Source organism: Zalophus californianus, chromosome 9 (genome assembly GCF_009762305.2).
Source record: "Zalophus californianus isolate mZalCal1 chromosome 9, mZalCal1.pri.v2, whole genome shotgun sequence".
NCBI lineage: Eukaryota > Metazoa > Chordata > Mammalia > Carnivora > Otariidae > Zalophus > Zalophus californianus.
Window position 1 is genome coordinate 46,440,861 of NC_045603.1, and position 20,146 is coordinate 46,461,006.

Here is a 20,146-nt window from a genome sequence, read left to right on the forward strand (position 1 = left end):
TGTAAGCTCATCATTTTTGTATCCCCAGGGCCTAGCATTGTGCCTAAAACATAGTCACTCGACCAAACATGGTATTCTGCAATTCATATACTGCTTTCCAGGAACCAAAAAGAAACAGACATACACTGCTGTGTAAACACAATATAACTGATTAACTTACATCTTTTTCTGACCGATGCGGAAACATAGAAGACTGGCTGTAGTACATGTTTTCGTCATGGTAGTCACTGTCGACCCCCTCTACAAACTTCTTTCTTGAAGCACCAAACATGCTGTTTGTCACCTAAACAAAAATATTGCTTTTATCAAGAGTAATATTTTGGAAAATGTCAAGCTTTACCAAACTCCTATGTGGAAAACAGAAAATTAAGAAAACAATGCTAAGATAAACAGATCAACTAAGGGCTAATGGGGCATGTGAAAAAGTCATAAATCTAACTGTAAGAATATAGCATTAAATTTTTGCTTCCAGGCTCCAAAAGCAAGAGGAGAAACTTAATAAAGCCTATCATGCAATAATTCTACTTACTTTAAAGAAATAAATATCACTTATTCTTGAGAATTTGCAACCTCAAATACAATTTTCCCATAGAAAGGTTTTTTAAAAATTAACTTTGGGTTTAATTATTCAAAATCTTCATACGTATCTTCAATATTAGTTTCTTTGTCATCACGGTCTACCTTGTAAATGATCTATTTTTCAGAGCATATCATCTTCACTTACAATCTATGTTTATTGAGATACACCACTTTTTGAGTCAGCTTATAATGGCAAACTAGAACCCTTATCTCAAGCCACAAGTACCCACTCATAACAGTGATGTTTCATTTATCATCCTGGCGTAAATTTATGATTTCTGTTATGTAACCTGCTTATTACTCTTGTTTTTTAAGTCTTTCCCACATCCAACACCAGTAATTTTGAGCCCACACCAACACAAATAATTACTAACTCTATGTTCTTTTTTTTTTTTTTTTTGAGGCAATGCTAGAAAATGGTCTTCACGCTTCTTTTAGGTAATCTCTCCACCCAACGTGAGGCTCGAACTCATGACCCCAAGATCAAGAGTCGCATGCTCTACTAACTGAGCCAGGCAGGCACCCCCATGCTAATTTTTTTCCCTAAGGATGACCTCTTTATAAAAGTTTCCAAAACTATCAACTGACTAGGTTATTTATGGTCAATGTGTCTCCCAACAATGGTACTTTGTAGTCAAAAGTAAAGTGAAATGTCATGATGGAAGACACTTGTAAAAGACTTGAATACATGGTGACTACATCTTATCACAAAAATTTTGGTGAAAAACATCAAATTTGACATCTGTCTTGTACACTCATTATGAATAAGGTTATTTTCTTCAATTATAAATAATAAATGAACTTTTATTTCTCATTCCAAAATAAGACAGTGTAGTTACTACTGTTTATCGGCAGACATGGTGAACTGATAAGGTGCAGTCTTTTTTTTTTTTAAGATTTTATTTATTTATTTGACACAGAGAGAGAGAGAGAGAGAGACAGCTAGAGAGGGAACACAAGCAGGGGGAGAGGCACAGGGGGAAGCAGGAAAGCCTGGTGCAGGGCTCGATCCCAGGACCCTGGGATCATGACCCGAGCCGAAGGCACACACCCAATGACTGAGCCACCCAGGCTCCCCTAAGCTGCAGTCTTTAATGACCAAATCTGACATGCAAGTTTGTTGAAAGCATCAGACTATTTAATAATTGCTTTATATCTTAAGGTTCCTATTAAGTTTTTAAGAAACTCAAATATTTAACCATTCTTCCTTTTGGGGTCTGAGAAAGTTTTTTAGTTAAATATGAGCGACGGTCTGATGACAGCTTAGCCACTGTTTTGCTGTACGCTTTGGGGCTATTAATCTCCTTAGGTGTGAAATACAGAAAGTTATTTTTAAAGGTTTTATTATTTTGTTAGAATATACTGAATCTTTTTTAGTAGGAGACTCCCTGATAAATCTCATAAAAGCTCTTCAGAATCAGGGAGTAGAATCCCACATGCCTATCCACCAACCCCCTAAGTAGACAGGAAAAAGAAGTGTTTTTTAGGGAGTTTTATTACAGAAAAGTAATAGTGGAAAAAACTTTAGTCTGCAAATTAAGACTCTTTACAGATGACATTTTAAGTTTTTTTGAAAAAGTTAAGAATACATTTAATTCTCTTTCAAGGACCATTACTACTGAATTCTAAGTAAGGATAAGCATGGAGAAATGGCATGATACCTAGAGAATTCAGTAAAATTTCAGAATATCAGGGTTACCTCTCATCAAATCATACACACATAAATCAACTCAATGGATACAGAGCAAAATCTTCGTTTGACAATTTTTGTATAACATTTATCATCAAAACCAATTATAGACTCCTAAAATTCCAAAATTGAACTTAACTGTATAGAATCAAAAAGTTCATTTACTGTTTGAAAGCAAAACTAAACATATGAAATGTCTCAGACAAAGGAAACAGAAATGTTTTTCATTTATTAATACAACATTTTCCCACACTCACTGCTGTGTGTGAGAGAGTGAGCATGAGAGCGAGAGAGAAAGAGAGAGAGGGAGGGAGGGAGGGAGAGAAGGAGAAAACACAAATATACAGAATTTCATTTTTGTTTTGTGTGCTTCAACACAGAAATTACATTATCAGTGAAAATACTAAGTATTTTTACATGACTTCAGTAAAAAAAGAAAGGTAAGAATGTTAACACTCTGCTCTCCAAATGCAACACCAGTCCAGGAATGGGTACTAAGATGAAACAAAGAATTATCTGATCCAGGGCAAAAAAAGGAAAGGAAAGGGAAAAGGAAAGAAAAAGACAGAACAACATAGTAAGTTTCTTATAAAAGCTAGTTTACTTCATTTTTAAGGGCCTGTGCTTTATTCCACATAGAATGACGCAATGGGGTAAGAAAAGTATTTTAAATAGCCATGAACGATGAAACTAACAAGATAACAATCAGGCAGAGAAGTAAGGGAACTAACTAGGCAAAGACCTGTAGGAAGAGCATTCAACAGAGAGGGAACATCAAGATCCTCAGTGGTGTGACTCAAGCAGTAGGAACTTACGGCAGAATGGGAGAAACTGAAGTCAGAGATACTGTTGGTCCCAAATCATGCTGTGCCTTGCAGGCCCTAAGGAACTTTGGATTTTATTCTATGTGAGATAGAAGTCAAAAGGGCTTGGGGATAGCTTCAGTAACATAATTTGGCACATATATATATTTAACGATTGCAGTTGTTCTGTAAGGAATGGGCAAAAGAGGAAGCAAGAGTGAAGAAGGGAAGCAGGCAGTGAGAAAAGATGGTAGCTTAGACTACAGTGGTAGTGGTAGAAGTGGTGAGACAGGGTTAGAAAAAGGATCTATTTTGAGAGCGACCTGACACTAACAGATGGATGAATGGATGATACCAAAGGGTAAGGTGTTCACGTTATCTCCTGGAAGAGAATAAGTAAGAATCAAAGGAATCTAGAAATCAATTTTTATCAATTTCAAAGAGGATATGTCAACACTATATTGAAATTACTGGTAATGCCAAATATAGTAAAGTCGATTTGGTAAATGAAAATTAAAAAAAAATAATTTAAAATAAAAATCATACTACGTTTTACATTATATATACCATAGAATCTTTGGTATATACAATTTGTCAGCTTTTTTCAAGCAAATATATCAAAGGCTTACACCTACTTTGTTAACTGACCACCTTCTCTCTTGACTTTCAAACCAGATGTTATAAAAAGTAAGTAAAAAGTGAGATGTTACCAAGAAAGAATATGATATGACATATGTAAACACCAAAAGCAGTTTCTTAAGCCTTTTTGGACACAGATCTAAAACATTTAATAAAGACATTTTATCCTTTGATTCCACAAACTCTAATCAGAAAGTATATACATGGGTTAGCTTACACTACTCCTTTCTATCAGCCTAAGCCCCCCAAACCCCACCCCCCAACCCCGCAAAAGAGCTGGTCTCAAAATGAAGTAGTAGAGAAAGGAGGATTAAAGTGACAGGCAGAATAGAAGCACCGAGTTGGCTGGATTTTCCCAGTATATGTCATAATTTAATTTGGACTAGTTATGAATTCCTAACTCTCTCTCAACATTTAAATACAGTATTTCAAACTCAAATGCAGTAAATCAGAATAATCACAAAAAAAGAGTTTGCAAAACCCCAAACTTAAGATGATCTAAACCAGTAACTTCAAAGACTAGTAAAGTGGCCCCAGGTTGGATAGATGACAATTAAAGAACAGGAGCAAGCAGCAAGGCCTGGAGCTTTATAAAAAGTCAGGGAAACAAAACTAGGACACTTTATAAATGAAAACTTGAAAATATATACGTGTAAATATGGGTATATACATATACAGAAAAAAACACATAGGAAAGGGTGAAAAATAGAATCAGATCATATCCAAGGCAGGATGATATTTAATCTTACACATTATTTCCTTCACCAAGGCCTCTGGAGAGGAACTTACTCTGAAATCATTTATTGTCTATAATGCTGGCAAATGCTGGCCCAGGCATGGAATCCTATTCCCAGGGACAGAAACACATCCATGGCAGGGAGGTCCTTTTCCTGATAGCAAACAAATGCAGGTTGATTTCAAAATCTATCTCCAGGCTTAACTTAAGGTTCTAGCACCAAATTTTAAAGTACTCCTAAACATTTCTACCCGAGAAGTACAATTAATAAACTAAATCAGTTAATATTTAAAACTGATTTTCCAAGTCACTTTCTCTTGCTTTGCTCTGAACATCCAAGTTCTATCCTTTCTTCAAAGTGGCTTTCACATCTGTTTTTGCCATTCTTCCTACCATCATTTTAGTTTAAGCTCTGAACTAGTTTGTTTTAGCCTCCTGACTGATCTGCTTTCACATTTCAACGAACATGCTGAGGGAATATTATATGAATTATGCCAAAAACTGTGATAACGTGGGGCGCCTGGGTGGCTCAGTCAGTTAAGCATCTGCCTTTGTCTGGCTCAGGTCGTGGTCGCTGGGTCCTGGGATAGAGCCCCACATTGGGGTGTGTGTGTGTGGGGGGGGGGGTCCCTGCTCAGCAGGGAGCCTGCTTCTCCTTCTCCCTTCCGCCCCCGATGCTCTCTTTCTCTCAATAAATAAAATCTTTTTTAAAAAAATTATGGTGTGAATACAAAAGCTGAATAAGTAACAGCTCCAAGTCTTGAACAAGCTCATAGTCTAGCTGGGAGACGTATCTGCAAATAAACAATTACAATATGAAAACCTGCACAGGTACTTTGGGAACACAAATGAGGGAATATCTGTGTCTGAGGGAAACAGACTGTAAGATTTTATTGTAAAAGAACTAATGTTTGAACAAAGACTTGATTAAAAAAGATTAAAAATTTTTAAAGTTGAAGTGTGTGGGGTGGGAGGTGGAAGCAAACGTGTGGCATAAGAGACAGCATGTACAAGTGCTCAGAAGTGAGAGAAAGCCCAAGAAACAAGACTTTCAATATAACTAAAAAAGAGGAAGTCTGGAAGAATGGTGATAAGTGGTAAGGAAAAGTAGGCCTGGACTTCAGCACCAGGTTAAGAGGGAAACAGCATAGGCAAGAAAACCAGGCACAAAAATCTAGGTGATGAACTAAGTCAGACTTCCCTTAACTAACAGTTTATTATGGTGCCATACTAATAACCACTACACTGACTCACTCTCTTGTTCCCATCTCTTGTTAATTTCTCCTACCTAGAGCATACAGACCAAGATTCCTGAGATCATGACCTTAACGTAACTGTGTAGCAGTAATTATCTCAAAACCCCAAACAAAACTTATGCCTCAGCTTAATTTGTTATTCACAGTTCTGCCTATTCATGTTAATCTCTGCAAAATGCCATCTGTAACTTCTACGTTCTTCAACAATTAAAACTCAAGCCGACCTAGGCTAACTTTAAATATTGACATTATCCGTATCTTTCCTAGCACAAGCATCTCCAATATCCTCCAAACAGATCTTTATTAACCCATTCTTATTCCCCTCAAATCTACTCTCCCACATTAGCCAAAGTGAACTTTTAAAATAAAAATGTAATTGTTGTAGCCCTACTGCCTGAAATGCCTCAACAGCTTCCTAAAACAATTTTAAGGCTTACAAGGTCCTATGTAAACTCTCTGACCTTAACTCTCTCCACAGGTCCCCTGCCACCACTAAACTGCTGCCACACCAACACAAGATTTTTCCCACCTCAGGGCCTTTGTATATGCTGATATCTCTATTTAGAATGTTCTTTCTCCCATTGGAAACTTTCACACTAAGTTAGGGTTCCCGATTTACAGTCACTGAAAATACTTTACTGAAACTACTATCATACAATAATAAAAAATAACTTTCATTGACCACTTACTATGTGCCAGGCAATATACTCTAAATGCTTTAAAATGTATTGATTTATGTAATCGATTTGCAAGTATTTACTTGTGTAGTCCTCATTTTTAGATGAGAAATGGAGAAAGTTGGATAACATGCCCAAGGTCATATAACTGATGTGCCCAAGGTTCCATTATCTGGTAAGTGATAGAGATGGGATATGAATCCAGGTAATCTGCTAGAGTTCTCCCCTTTGTAACCACTATAGTACACTGACTCTCACACATACAACTAATAGTTTAATGTGTGTATTCTCCCCAAACTGTAAGCTTCATGATGGGAAAAGGAGTAAGGGGCAAAAAGGGAAGGGCACTTATTTTGCAGTGAACAACGTAAATAGAGGATGTTACAATCAAGTATTTGTGCATGTCAAAAAGATCTCTTTGGCAGAAAAATGAGAATGAACTGACTAGAGGTACATGAAACAAAAGCCGCTCACTACCAAACTGATTGTACCTATTTTAGACAAAGTTCCATTAATTTTAGGATAAAATTATGCTTAAAAGAACACTATTACACCAATTAAAGTAATTAGTTTCCATATTCCAAATCAACTAATATTTTAAGTACTTTCTAAATACAGTGAACATAATTTAATCCTTCAAGGAATTAATGAAATCTCTAAATTTCATTATAAACCACTAAAACAGACATTGTAGCGTTGAATGTGTAGAATACATCTATTAAATGGGTTCAAATAAGAACAAATCCCTAATGGCAACTTCTTGTGGATTCTCTCTCTAATGTGGCCAGGAGTTTTACTGTTAACACGCTGATACATGTGCCCCACCATAAAGTCAACTATTTCATAACTTTAAAGTATGAAGACTTTCCGATAGTCGTGAATTTTTTTTCATCTCTGGCAACAGAATTTGCTCCTACCTTGTACTAAATAAAGGATAAAATGCGCCAAATATAAGTCATATGGTGCCTTGGAGGGGAGGTGAACAGACTGTTCCTTTCTTTACAGTTTCCCTAATGAAGATTTTACTAATTCACTCTGACTGCTGAATAAAGAATTTGACTTCTTCCTTTTGTGTCCCTCCCAATTCCACATTCACTATCAACAAACACTTCACATATATATGCATACAAGTTCTCTGTTGTCTACAAAGTAAACAGAAACTAATAAAAATCACAATTACCATTAATATTTACCAGCTTTATCAAGATGTAGTCAATCAACATTTGAAACCAATCACAAGAAGCCATAATGTCTGGAGATAATCTGGTATTTTTATTATTACCCATTACAGAGAAAAGTGACAGGTCAAATCTGAGATACTGCCCAAACTCTGTTGAAACCAGAACATTCCTATATCAAATATTATATATGACAACCTAGAAATATTTATAACCAAAGGAATTTTTGTTTTAGGAGTATTTTTCAGTAACAGGATTCTGAGCTACCAATCCCATTTCACAACTATTATAAATAATTTTATTTCATTCCTAAAAAAACAATAAAAAAAAGAAATGGGCTTAAGTAAAGGAGAAAAGGATACATACACTGGAAAAAAAATAAAAATCTAGCTTCTGAAAAAAACAAAGAATTCAATATCTGAGTATCTTTAGAGAAAGAACAAATGCTCTTTCTCTTCTCATATAAGAATTTCTTATGAAGTCCTACCAGTTCCAGAATACTGTGGCTTGATATTTACAATATGACAAATACATAATGAATAGTTTAAGAATCTGCTTACAATGGATCTAAGAAAAGTGAAGGTTTAAATAAATTTTAGAGGCAGAATTTCTAAACTCATCAACTTGAACAGCATAGAAATAAATAAAAGCAATTCACTTCACTTTTAGCAAATGCAGAATGTCCAACAAATGAACAATAAAAACTTCAATGAATACTGAAAAGGCAGTTAAAAGGTAGATGCACAGGGAACATACGACTCTGGCTGGAAAAGTGATTCAGCAAAAAACTGGGGGCCTATATGAACGTATCCATAATCATTATTTTGGAGAGCAGGTAAATATTCTGGCACAGAGTCCTTTCCAGGGGTTACAGAGCTATTTTGTAAGAGGTCTTATCCAACAATAACAACAACAAAAACAAAACCAGGGTAGCACATATCCAAGAAAAAAATGGAGAGTTCAAGTAAAGAGACAGAAAATAACACATCACTCTTCCTAATCCAAAACCATCTACTGAAATCTATTGTCTGAAGCTGCTTTACTCAGATATTCCCCAAAACCATGTACACCATCTCTAAAAGTGCACCCCAAAAATCTACAAATTCTCTAAAAAGTGTTACTAAGTCTATAAATGCCCCTATCGGTTTGACTTTGATCTAGGGAGAATATGTTGTGTATGCTTCAACTTGAAGAAACAGATTTTGTGATTTTCCAGAATCTTAAAATCACCTGTATCAATATGCCTTATACAGATTCAAAACTGAACCACCAATATGTAAGCTTTAAAAAGCACATCATCCTAAAACAAAACTCTAATAATGCAAGACATGCTAATCCACAAAAGAAAGCACACGATCGTATACCAACTAAAGAACCAACTATAATTGGTATGTCTTATGAGCAATAAAAGTTATTAGAGTTGAGAAATCACATTAATAGGTCCTAAAATTAAACAGTACTTCATCCTTAAATATTAGGATATAAATCTATCATGTACAAGTGAAACGATACACAACAATAGAAAATCTTTATGTTTAGGATATAAACAAATCCTGTAAGCGTAAGGGAAACTTTTCAATGAGAATGAATATAATATCTTAAACCAATTTTAAATTTTAAGAGGAAGGATCAGTCTAATAAAGAGGAAGGGAGGAAGGGAAATCCAGAAGAAACTGGATGTATGGTCCACTTTGTCAAGGGACTATGTATTTCTACAAGGCTCCTAGTAAATTTAAAACAAAAACAACAAAACAAAACAAGAAACTCCAGAATTTAAGGGAAGAAAAGGGGGGAAAAATTGCTGAGGATTCTATACTTTGAGGACCTAAAGTGCCAAACAGTCAGTGAGTGTGACACACTTTCTCTGAAGAAATGTTAGCAATCATAGGCCATATTAAGTCTCCTTTCCCTGGATATAATTTTGACATTCAAAATTAATGTCTTGTTATGTGCAAAAGAATGTAGAAATCACTTGAATAAGAATTATACAGGATCAATCTGGGAGAATGAAAGAAACAATTTTTTAAGACTTTCTGAGAAGCAAGAGCCCAAAAGGGCAGTATTTAGTAAGCAAAGTAGTGCGGACCTAGGGCTACATTGCTAGCAAACTATTTCTAATAACCATACTTAAGGGGAAAAAATCTATAATGTTAGATCATGATTTCCAGTACAATGCAGACAAAGAGAAAATGCCTGGAGTGTTAGAATTTCACACACACACAATCTGGTGACCTTATTCATTCAACAAATCTTTGCTGAACTTTTGTAGCAGACATTATGCCTTCACTGCTCCTACACTCATTTTTGTTAATCTCAAACCCCAAGATGGTAGAAATGTTCCAGTCTTCCTGTCTAGACCTCAGAGAAAAAGATATTTCAAGTTTCTATTCCTGCAGGTATTAAAAATACAGTCACTTGCCTAAAATCTCGAGAAATAGAAGAACAGCATGTCTACAGCTAATGGAAGGAAACTAAAACTTGCCCCATTCTGAGACCAAGTTACACATAGCAAAATTCTAAGTCTATGAATTTACACCTTCCCCAACTTTGTTTCTTAGCTTCTTTTCTGAAAACAAATTTTCTGGTCCTGCCATACTGTGGAAAAATATGAAGTTGCTAAAAAAATCTAATAACCTTTGTATTATACTAATGGTTTATTCAGTTTAAGGTTTTCTGTTTCATATCTTAACAAAAAAGTAAAATTATTTCTTAGGACACCAGACTCTTCTATTTAATAATTTATGATCGTTTTATGAGAAAACTGATTTACAAAACATATTTTTAAGCTAACAAAATGACTCAAATGGCCCAACATCCACCCTCAAAATACTAACGACAGTACCATTTTTCCCCCAGACTTTCCCACCACATACTTACCTGTGCAACTTCTTTCAACATTTGCTACTCTGGGGATTGGAAAGCTCAGAGCTGGAGGCTGAAGTGAAGAAGGAAAGGTTGGAGGGTGAGCCATGACACCAGCCCCACACTAGGAGCTCCCCTGAGATACTACAGCAGGGTTGACACCATAGCTCTGAAGTTCAAACTCCAGCAAACGATAAGAAAGGAGTCCAACCAGAACATGATAAACGATGGGATTCTTCTGCTCTTTGAAAAATAAGGAAATCATGCTATAAAGATCTGAACGTCCAGTTTCAACATTATGACTCCCTGTTCACATCTTCATTATTCCCAACCCCAGAATCATCTCTCAGACTGATTGAAAGTATGAATCAAAAAAAGGACAGGGGGCAAAGCTTTCTATAAACGTGCACACTTTTTCAGAAAATGAAAGGATAGGGCTTACCTGGCGACCACGAAACCATCTAAGACAGTATGTTAAAATACTTTGCCTATCCACTCCTTGTATACTTTTTCTTGTTCTCCTAAGCACTCAACATTAAATCTTAGACTCTCATATATATTAACACCATCAACCAGCAGAATGACAGCTAGACTACATGGATGCATTAAATTTCTAAAAGTGGACCAGTGAACTTTTTGAAAACCAGGGATACTTTTTGGTATAAGTATATTCCTTGGGAGGAAATGATTGAGAACATTCCATCCTATAACAGCAGAATACACATTCTTTTCAAGTGCACATGGAACATTCTCCAGAATAGATCATATACATTAGGCCACAAAACAAGTCTCAATAAATTCAAAAAAACAATTTGTTAAACGTGTTCCACTCTGATAAAAACAAGTAAGGACCCCTCAATTAAAATAACTTGAAACAAAGTAAATGATAAAGGGGAAAATGTAAAGACTTTTAAAGAAATCAATCTAAATATAGGACTTAAAAGAAATGTGATTTATTCACTTTTATAAAAATGTGAATCTTTGTTTTATAATGTAAGTGATTTACTGATTCAGAGAAAACTAGATTCTATTATGAATACTAGGGCTAACAAAAATAGATGCTTATGTTATTTAAAGATAACATCTATCCAATAACAAATATTACTGAAGGTGGCAAATACTCTGAAATTGTAAACTAAATATAGAGGAGTATCAGAAAAATTATGTTATATGAAGCAGTTAAAAATGAAAAGTATTCCTTCAGCAAGGGAACACAGGATCTTTAAAATAACTTTAAACACCTTGCCATATAAATTAATTCAATAAACATTCAGTAGGCATCTACTATGTGCTAGATATCACTTTTCTACTCAGACATACTTCATCCACTTGATGCTCAGAAATAAAGGAACATTAACAAATAAAAGGTAACAGAGATTAAAACACATTTACAATGGCTTCCAAAGCATTAGTTAAGTTACCCTTACCTCTAAGTCTCCTACCATTTCCCTTTCTCTTATTGTCTTCCTGCCACAGTACTTTCCCACTCCTATCTCCAGGCCTTTGTACTTCTATTCTTCAGGAATGCTCTTCCCCCAGATATGTATCTATATGGCTTCTTACCCCACCCAACTTCAGGTACTGATTCATCTTAGTGAGGACTCCTCTGTTTATTGAAAATTACACTACCCTTTTCCCCAACCCCTTGCGCACTCTCTATCTCCTTTCTTATTCTAATTTTCTCCACAACATTATCAACATATAATTTATAGTGTATTTTATTTATTTTGTTTAATGTCTTCCTATGCTCTAAAATGTCAGCTCCATAAGAACAGAAATTTTTGTCTTTTATTTGTCTCCTTAGGATCTGGAACACTCACTGCCTTACAGAGTAGGCCCATAACATGAATGAGTCCTCATCTTACTGCCATTACCTGAGTGTTATCTGACACTAATTGACCAATGAATTGCTTACAGCACAGTTTAAAAAATTTTCTGACACAATTATTTTTAAAACTAATGGAATTATGTTGAAAATTAATGTTAAACTTTATATTTCTGAAACATATGAATAAAATTGTTTTATGCCTTTTCCCACTGAAATTAGACAACCACTTCCAAAATACCTAATAGACTGCCAGAAACCTCCAGTGGTTCGAGTGCTATGAGAAGCACCAGATAAGAACTGGGATATTAAAAAAAACTTTTTTTCCATTTTCTTAATTTTTTTTCTCAAGTTAGACTGCCTTTTTAAAAAAAGCTGTTTTGAGAACATTTCAGACTTATGGTTTAATATTAAGAGACAAGACATGTCTCCTTTGTATCACAAAATCCCACTAGAAGAATTATACTACTTAGAGCCACTGGGTTGCACTGTAGTCCATGGGAATACGCACTCCTTGGAGTTAGCCAAAAAGTGCACTGCCTGGACAGTCTAAAACAGTGCACCTACTACAAATTAAGCACTAATAAGTACTGAATGTTTACCGAATGATAAATACTGCTCAAAGCACTGTGTGTGTATGTATGTGTATATATGTACGTATACCTGTTACACAGGTACATATATACATATGCACATAAATATAAAGCCTCACTTACCACAACAAAGCCTCTATAAGATTACTTTTACCTCAAATTCAGGCATGGAAGGGTAGAGTCTATAGGCTCTAGATAGATCAAAGATGTTCCCCTATCACAGTTATCATGGAGAATACCCAGGCTTTATGTCTCCAGTAAGATACCAAGGTTTGTTCTCCAGAAAAAAACCCAAGTGGATAGGCTCTACATCTTGTTACTTAGCCAAAGTGCAGGTGAAGAGTGAGGCATGGACCTGAAAACTGAAGGATGAAGACTTATATTTGTAACTGTAAGTTCAATCCTCCTTTCTTTCCTTAACCTGCTTACAGTATGCTACCAATGAAAATGTAAGAACCATCTCTCTCTCTCCTCCCCTTTAAACTATGTATTTTCTGTGGAAAATTGAAATTGCTCAAGAGAAATGTACACTAACAAAATGAGGTACTTACCCAACAAAAAGACTAATTTAACTACATGGTAATAACCTCTGTCCACAAACACTGCCACCATGTCTTAAAAACTTGTTATTTGGAAATAATTTTAGACTTGCAAAAATAGTACCAAGTTCCCATATGCCCCACTTTCCCCTAGTGGCAACATGTTATATGACCATAGTACAAGTACCAAAACTAAGAAATTAGCCATTAACTAAACAACTTTATATAGATTTCACCAGTTTTTCCACCAATGTCTTTTTTTTTTTTTTTTTAATTCCAGGATCCACATTACATTCAATGGTTTTATGTTTCCTCAGTTTTCTCCAACCTTGGACTTTACCTGTTTTTCCTTGAATTTCACAACACTGATGTCATTAGTTATACTGATGTAACTACACCATAGAATGTCCTGCAATGTGAGTAGGTCTTATGTTTTCTCATGACTAGATAGAGGTTATGTACTTTTAAAGCCACCTCACTGCAGAGGTAATATGTCCTTCTCAAGTGCATCCTACATGAAGGACATATACAGGAGTGCATATGATGATAATACGTCTTATTACAGGTGGTATTAACCTTGATCTTGATTAAGCTAGCACCAGTTTCCTCAACCATAAATTCCTATTTTCCCATTAAAACAATGAATGTTTGGAAATAAGTTCTTTGAGAATATGCAAATACCTGACCTTAAATTTCTGCCTACTAATTACAGCAGTCATCCATGGATATTGCTTGCAGCATCTATGATGCTCTAATGGTGATTTGCTCTTTTCATCCTTCTATACTGTATTTGTTAACTGAAATGCTTCTACAAGGAAACCAATCATCTTTTAAAGATCTCACTCTTAAATGTGAAGAGTGTCAAAGACTTTACCTAACTGGTCCAAAGTAATACAGGTAGAAAGTGAAGTATATCTCAAAATTGTTACTCTAACAATCAGATTCTTTCAGCTTCATTACATTGCCTTTACCCCACTAAAGAATAGGTTTAAAATTTCATATGCCTCAAGCAGTCTCTCTTGACATTTCTGGCCCTAAAAAAGAAAGATCTTCATTTTCTTTTTATTCTTGAAAAATCATCTTCCTACTTTTTTATTAGCATATGTACTATGGTGTCTTTAATTTACTGAGCCAGGTTAAACATTAAAGAGATGATTTACTATGCTATGCTGCAGAACACATATTTTACTAAGAATACTAGTACAATTATTACCTCAGCTGAGAAGATAAATGGCTACTTTATTTATAGGTCTATCAGATTCTAGGAAATCTTGAGCAAGGGAAATCATGTAATTGTTTGCTTTAGGTTAAAGAGAATCACAGCTAAGAAGACTCCATATATGAACTGTAATATATTTGCTGACCTGTACTCTTTTATGTGTCTTTCCAAATGACCTTAAGGGCTGAGAAGGGGTCTAATATATCTGTGTATTACACACCACATAGTGTCTTACACAACAGAAAGTATTCACACCTTAACTGAATATTGACACAAAAGCTTGTTCTCTTTATCAGAAATGATTTCTCATCTATCTTCTCAGCCAAAATATAATTTAAAAAAAATGCAATCTTATGATTTGTACTTCTAACCAAGATGGAGTAGTAGGAACAACCTCCCCTCCTGCCTCACCCGAAACAACTTTAAAAAAGGACAAAATACATGAAGCAATGGTTTTCAAACATAGGACATAGGGCAGTTCAAGACAGTAACCCCTGAGAGAGAAAGAAGTGACAAGAGCCCTACAAGTGCCCTTGCTTACACACTAGAGGAGTTTCTCGGCCGTGGTGCAGGGAGAGGGAGCCCTGGCGGAAATCAGAAATCTCTGCGAATTGAGGAAGTGTAGCTCAGATCTAGGTAGGCCAAAGCAGCTACAGCAAAAAGTCTAGAGTACCATACAGAAGAGAGCTACAAAGAAAAAGAGTTATAGAGATCCGAACAAGGTTCCTCTTGAGTCTTCAGCTAATAATGATCCACATATGCACAAAGCAAACTACCAGAGGCTGGCAAAACAGACAGTGAAAACAATCTCCAGGACTCACACAGGGCAGTTCCCACAAGTCAGAGTATTAAAATATAGTTCACTATGTAGAGTACTAAGAAGAGTACAGACTCAGTAGTTGGGAAAAACTAGCCCTAAGCTAAAGGCTACTGGGGTTCTGTGTAAAAAACACCTGAAAGAAAAAAAAAGAAGTCTCAAAGGGCTCAAACAGCTTTTATGTAACTAAATTTTGTCCCCAGGGAAACTCAAGGATATTAACCAAAAAACAAATACATAGCACCGGAAAGGTAAAACTTCCAAGGACTGGCATCCAAACAAAAATTACTAGGCATATAAAGAAGCAGTAAAACAAAACATATAATGGGGAAGAAAAAAACACAACCATCAACATAAACAAACCAGAAAGGACACAGATGACAGAACAGGCAATAACACTAAAACAGTTACTATAACTACATTTCATCTGTAAAAGTTAGAATAACTGCCAAGATAAAGAAAAAATAAGTGAACTTGAAAACAGCAATAAAAACTATCCAAAATAAAACACAGAGGAAAGAAAAGAATTTAAAACATCAGTAAGCTGTGGGACAACTTCAAGTGAATCCCCAAAGAAGAACAGGGATAGAATAAATATTTAGAAAATAATGGATAAAAAAATTCCCAAATTTGATAAAAACTCTAAACACAAATTCAAGAGGCTCAATAAATCTCAAACACAAGAGTCATGAAGAAAACTATACCAAGATACATCATTATCAAGATGTGTAAAACCAGGGGTGCTTGGGTGGCTCAGCAGGTTAAGTGTCTGCCTTCAGCTCAGGTCAAGATCTCAGGGTCTTGGGATCAAGCCCTGCATAGGGCTCCCTGCTCAGCAGGGAGTCTGCTTCTCTGTCCCCTTTTTGCCCCTCTCTGCCACTCCTGCTCTTGCTCTCAAATAAATAAAATCTTAAAAAAAAAAAAAGATGTGTAAAACCAATGATAAAAAAAATCTTAATAGTAGCCAGAGAGAAAAAGTTACGTTATGTAAAGATAAGAATGACAGATTTTTCTCAGCAATTATCTAAGCTGGAAGACAGTAAAGCAAAACCTTTAAAACACTAAAAACAAAAAACCCTGTCAATCTTGAATTCCACACCAAGCAAAAAAATATCTTTCAAAAATGAAGATGAAATAAAGACTTTTTCAGACATATACAAAAGAATTCATCACCATCAGAAATGCAACACAAAAATTTTTTTTAGTCAAGGTCTATCCTGATGGGTCTTTATCCTGTAGACCCACATTCTTGGAAATGCTTCATGGAGTAAATATGTGGTTTGCTTTAAGCATATAACTACTTTGTTAGACCTGTAGGAAAGAACTACTTGACAGAGATACTATACAAGATCGAATATTCATTTTTTTTAATCTTAGGAATCGGTCTATCCCAAAGATTTGTACTATTATTCTAGGGTGTGAAATAGTTTAGGAGTGAATACACTTTGAACTGACACATATATACAAGGTGTCTGAAATTAACAACCAAGCAGATCCAGCTACTCTGACCCTAAAAGTGGCCCTAAAATAAACTGCTTGGATGAAACTGGGTCCCAAAGGTTACAGGTTGGAGATTTTTGAAGTATGTCATCAGTATGTCCATATTCAAGTAGAGATCAAAGAAGCCCAACTAAAAGAACCGTGGACAAATGGACACGATAATTGTGAGTTATGCATAAGTTCTTTTTAAAAGGCCTATATTGAAGATTATGACCCAAACTTCGGAGGAACCAAGGTGATAGGCTGTCCTGTGGAAGGAACCACAAAATGTGAAATTCCTTAAATAAAAATTTAATGACTTTAAATAATTCTGCCTAGATTACACATAATAAAAAACTTAAAAAGCTCTTAAAGTAGAAAAAAATGACACTATAAAGGGAAGAAAGGGAAAGGAAAGGGAAGTGAAGGAAGCAGGAAAGAAAGGGAGGGGAATAAAAACAGAGGTGTAAGAAGAGAAGGAAGGGAAGAGAAGAGATGGAAAAAACTATCAAATTTTTTCAATTATGGAGATGATAAAAAGCAGAAATAACACTAGTCATTCCCCACCCCCCAGCCCCAGAAATTACAATGAACAATAAGAATATATAACAGAAGCAGGAAATGCTTCCCTAAGAAGTGAAATTTCAGCTGAGACCTACAAAACGATCAAGATATATGTTTCTGGTACAAAGGTATACTATAAACAAAAAACAAAATGTTCCACTCAAAACCAACTAAAAAATGCTCCATGAAATACTGATTCAGCCAGTCAACAAATATTTACTGAGCAGATGCCAGGCATTATTCTCAAATTCAGATACAGTGTGAACAAAATATCACTGAAAACTAACACATTTTTATTTTTATTTTTAAATGAACTGTTGAGCCTGGGAGGTTGGAAAGGAGGGAGAGAAGGAAATTCAGCACAAACAAAGTAAAAGCTGGAGTACAGAGAAGCCACAGGTTTATATCCCCAAAGGGGAATTTGTCCAAGGTAGAAAAGCTATTAAAAGACCTTCTCATAAACCAGCACCTTTTAAAAGGGTACATCATAATTGTTAATAACCCCTTAATAAAGAAGGCACTTGAATGTCATGGTTTTGATGTTAGGCAGAAGGAGGTACAGGAAAGCTCTTTTGAGGATCTATAGCCATAAACCAGTCTGAATTCATAATACCTATGTGGCCCGCAACCTAAGCTAACATTTTATTTTTAATTGGTCCTGGATTGGTAGTCCCTTAGGCGTAAGCAAAAGCAAATGCAAATCAACTACCTTGGGAAAAATATCCTTCCACCTAGTCTTCAACAAATTCCCACAGAGTTCTGAGAAACATGAAATGATAACTTAACACACACACATGGAAACAAGGTACCATAAGAGACAATCAGCAGAAACAAAAGACATGAGAATGATTTGTAGCAACTTCCAACTGTTTGATTTATAACACATTAAACATAAGAATGTATAAAATAATTAAAGAAATAGAAGAGGATATGATGGAATACAGATCTAAAGAAAGAAAGGAATAATGATAATATGTGAATAATAACAGGTAAATATGTGGGTAAAGAAGGTAACAGACACCAAGATTAACAAATATGATCTAATGAAGAGAAATACAGCCAATACACCCGCCAATTGGTCAATATGCATTCTGTTCAAGCTAGTAAACAAGCGGTGTCCTACTAATCACATTCTCTAGCTACAGTGGAATTATATGAGAAATCAGCAACAGAAAGGTAACTAGAAAAATCTCATAGGTTTGAAAAATTATAAACACTTAGGATTAAAGAACATCACAATAAACCCTAAGAAGTAAAATAAAGACTGATGAACAAATATAAAATGATGAATATGAAACAAAAAATAAAATGAAAATAACTAAAGCTAAAAATTCCTAGTAAAACTGACAAATCTCTAGCAAGACTGACATAAGGAGAAAAGGGACATAGACAACAACCTTAAAAACAGAAAGAGTGCTACAGAGGAAAAAAATATTTCTTTACTCTGACAAAGTATATGTATAAAAATGATACTGCATCAAATATCATATTTATCGGTGACAACTTAAAGCTTTTAGAAGTAACAAAAGATTTCTATTAACACTTCTATTCGACAATGTATGAGAAGTATTAGTGAGTTCAGAAAAGAAATTGAAGTTGTAAAAATTATAAAAGAAGTATCAAAACTAATTTCCAGATGTTTTTTATATGAAAACCCCCAAAGAACCTACAGATAAATTAAAAGATTTAAAAAATTTAGCAACATTGATAAAATAATCAATTTAAAAAGTTGCCTGTATGTCAATATAATAGTAACACCTATAAAATATAATTTTTAAAATACCATTTACCAAAAAAAACAATAAAACTGTATGCATAAATCTGGGTCTATTATTAAAAATATAACAAAACTTTACTGAGAGAAAATACAGAAGACCTGAATATATGAATTCAGGAAAGGAAGACTATCATAAACATATCAATTCTTCCCCCAAATAAAAATGAAGTCAATGAAATTCCACTTATAAATTCAATACTTTTTATGTATGTTATAAATCTGTCATTGAACAAAAGGCGAAGAAAGTCAAGACACTCAGGAAGACTAAGGTAAAAAGAAAGACGGACATGAGGATTTAACACAGGGTATAGTAATTAACATTCAGTACTGGAGCAAATGTAGGCAAACACATCAAAGTAATAGAATAGAGACTTTAAAAACAGACCCATGAATATAAAGTAACATGATTTATATTAGAGCAGTCCTATTAATTAGTTGAGGAAGGCAGAAAAAATCATTACATGATACTAATATATAATCATCTATATGCCGAGGAATGGAAATTGGACTCCTAACACTGTACACAAAAAATCAATTTCAGATAGATTAAATTTGAAAGATAAAATAAAAAATCTTTTAAAAGATATAGAATATTTTCACTTACTTGATTTCAATAGGGAAATGTTTCACACAACCTCCAAAAATTCTTTAAAAAATTAAAACTTTGACATCAAATGTCAGATCAATATGAACACTGATGAGGGGACTCAAATTAGTAAAAACACTCCCAAAAATATTCCTGAAAGACCTTTTGTGAATTTAATTTTCCTGAATTTTGAGAATATGGCTTGGTTCAAAAAACTCTTCTAACTTCATAAAGTTCACTCTTCTGTTGTTTTCATGTAATGTTTAAAAATACAATGACTTGTTTTCTGAAATTATCTGGCTCTGTTCTCCTCTATCATTTTCATCT

General features: G+C 34.8%; 1 protein-coding gene and 1 non-coding gene across 8 annotated transcripts in view; one reads left to right on the forward strand and one right to left on the reverse strand.

Annotated features, from left to right (window-relative positions):
* Nucleotides 1–20,146, reverse strand: part of CNOT2 (CCR4-NOT transcription complex subunit 2) — a 117,220-nt gene that overhangs the window by 44,910 nt on the left and 52,164 nt on the right. For 4 of the 7 annotated variants that reach the window (XM_027592325.2, XM_027592319.2, XM_027592320.2 and 1 more), the window contains exon 3: nucleotides 161–283. In XM_027592325.2, the coding sequence (XP_027448126.1) occupies nucleotides 161–283 (123 nt within the window). Of the gene's footprint in view, nucleotides 1–160; nucleotides 284–4,500; nucleotides 4,602–10,435; nucleotides 10,494–20,146 lie in introns of all 7 variants that reach the window. The other 3 variants (XM_027592324.2, XM_027592322.2, XM_027592323.2) reach the window with 3 other exon arrangements.
* LOC113923270 lies at nucleotides 16,618–16,750 on the forward strand. Its single transcript, XR_003520268.1, has one exon. It is a non-coding gene; the product is annotated as a small nucleolar RNA SNORA18 (small nucleolar RNA).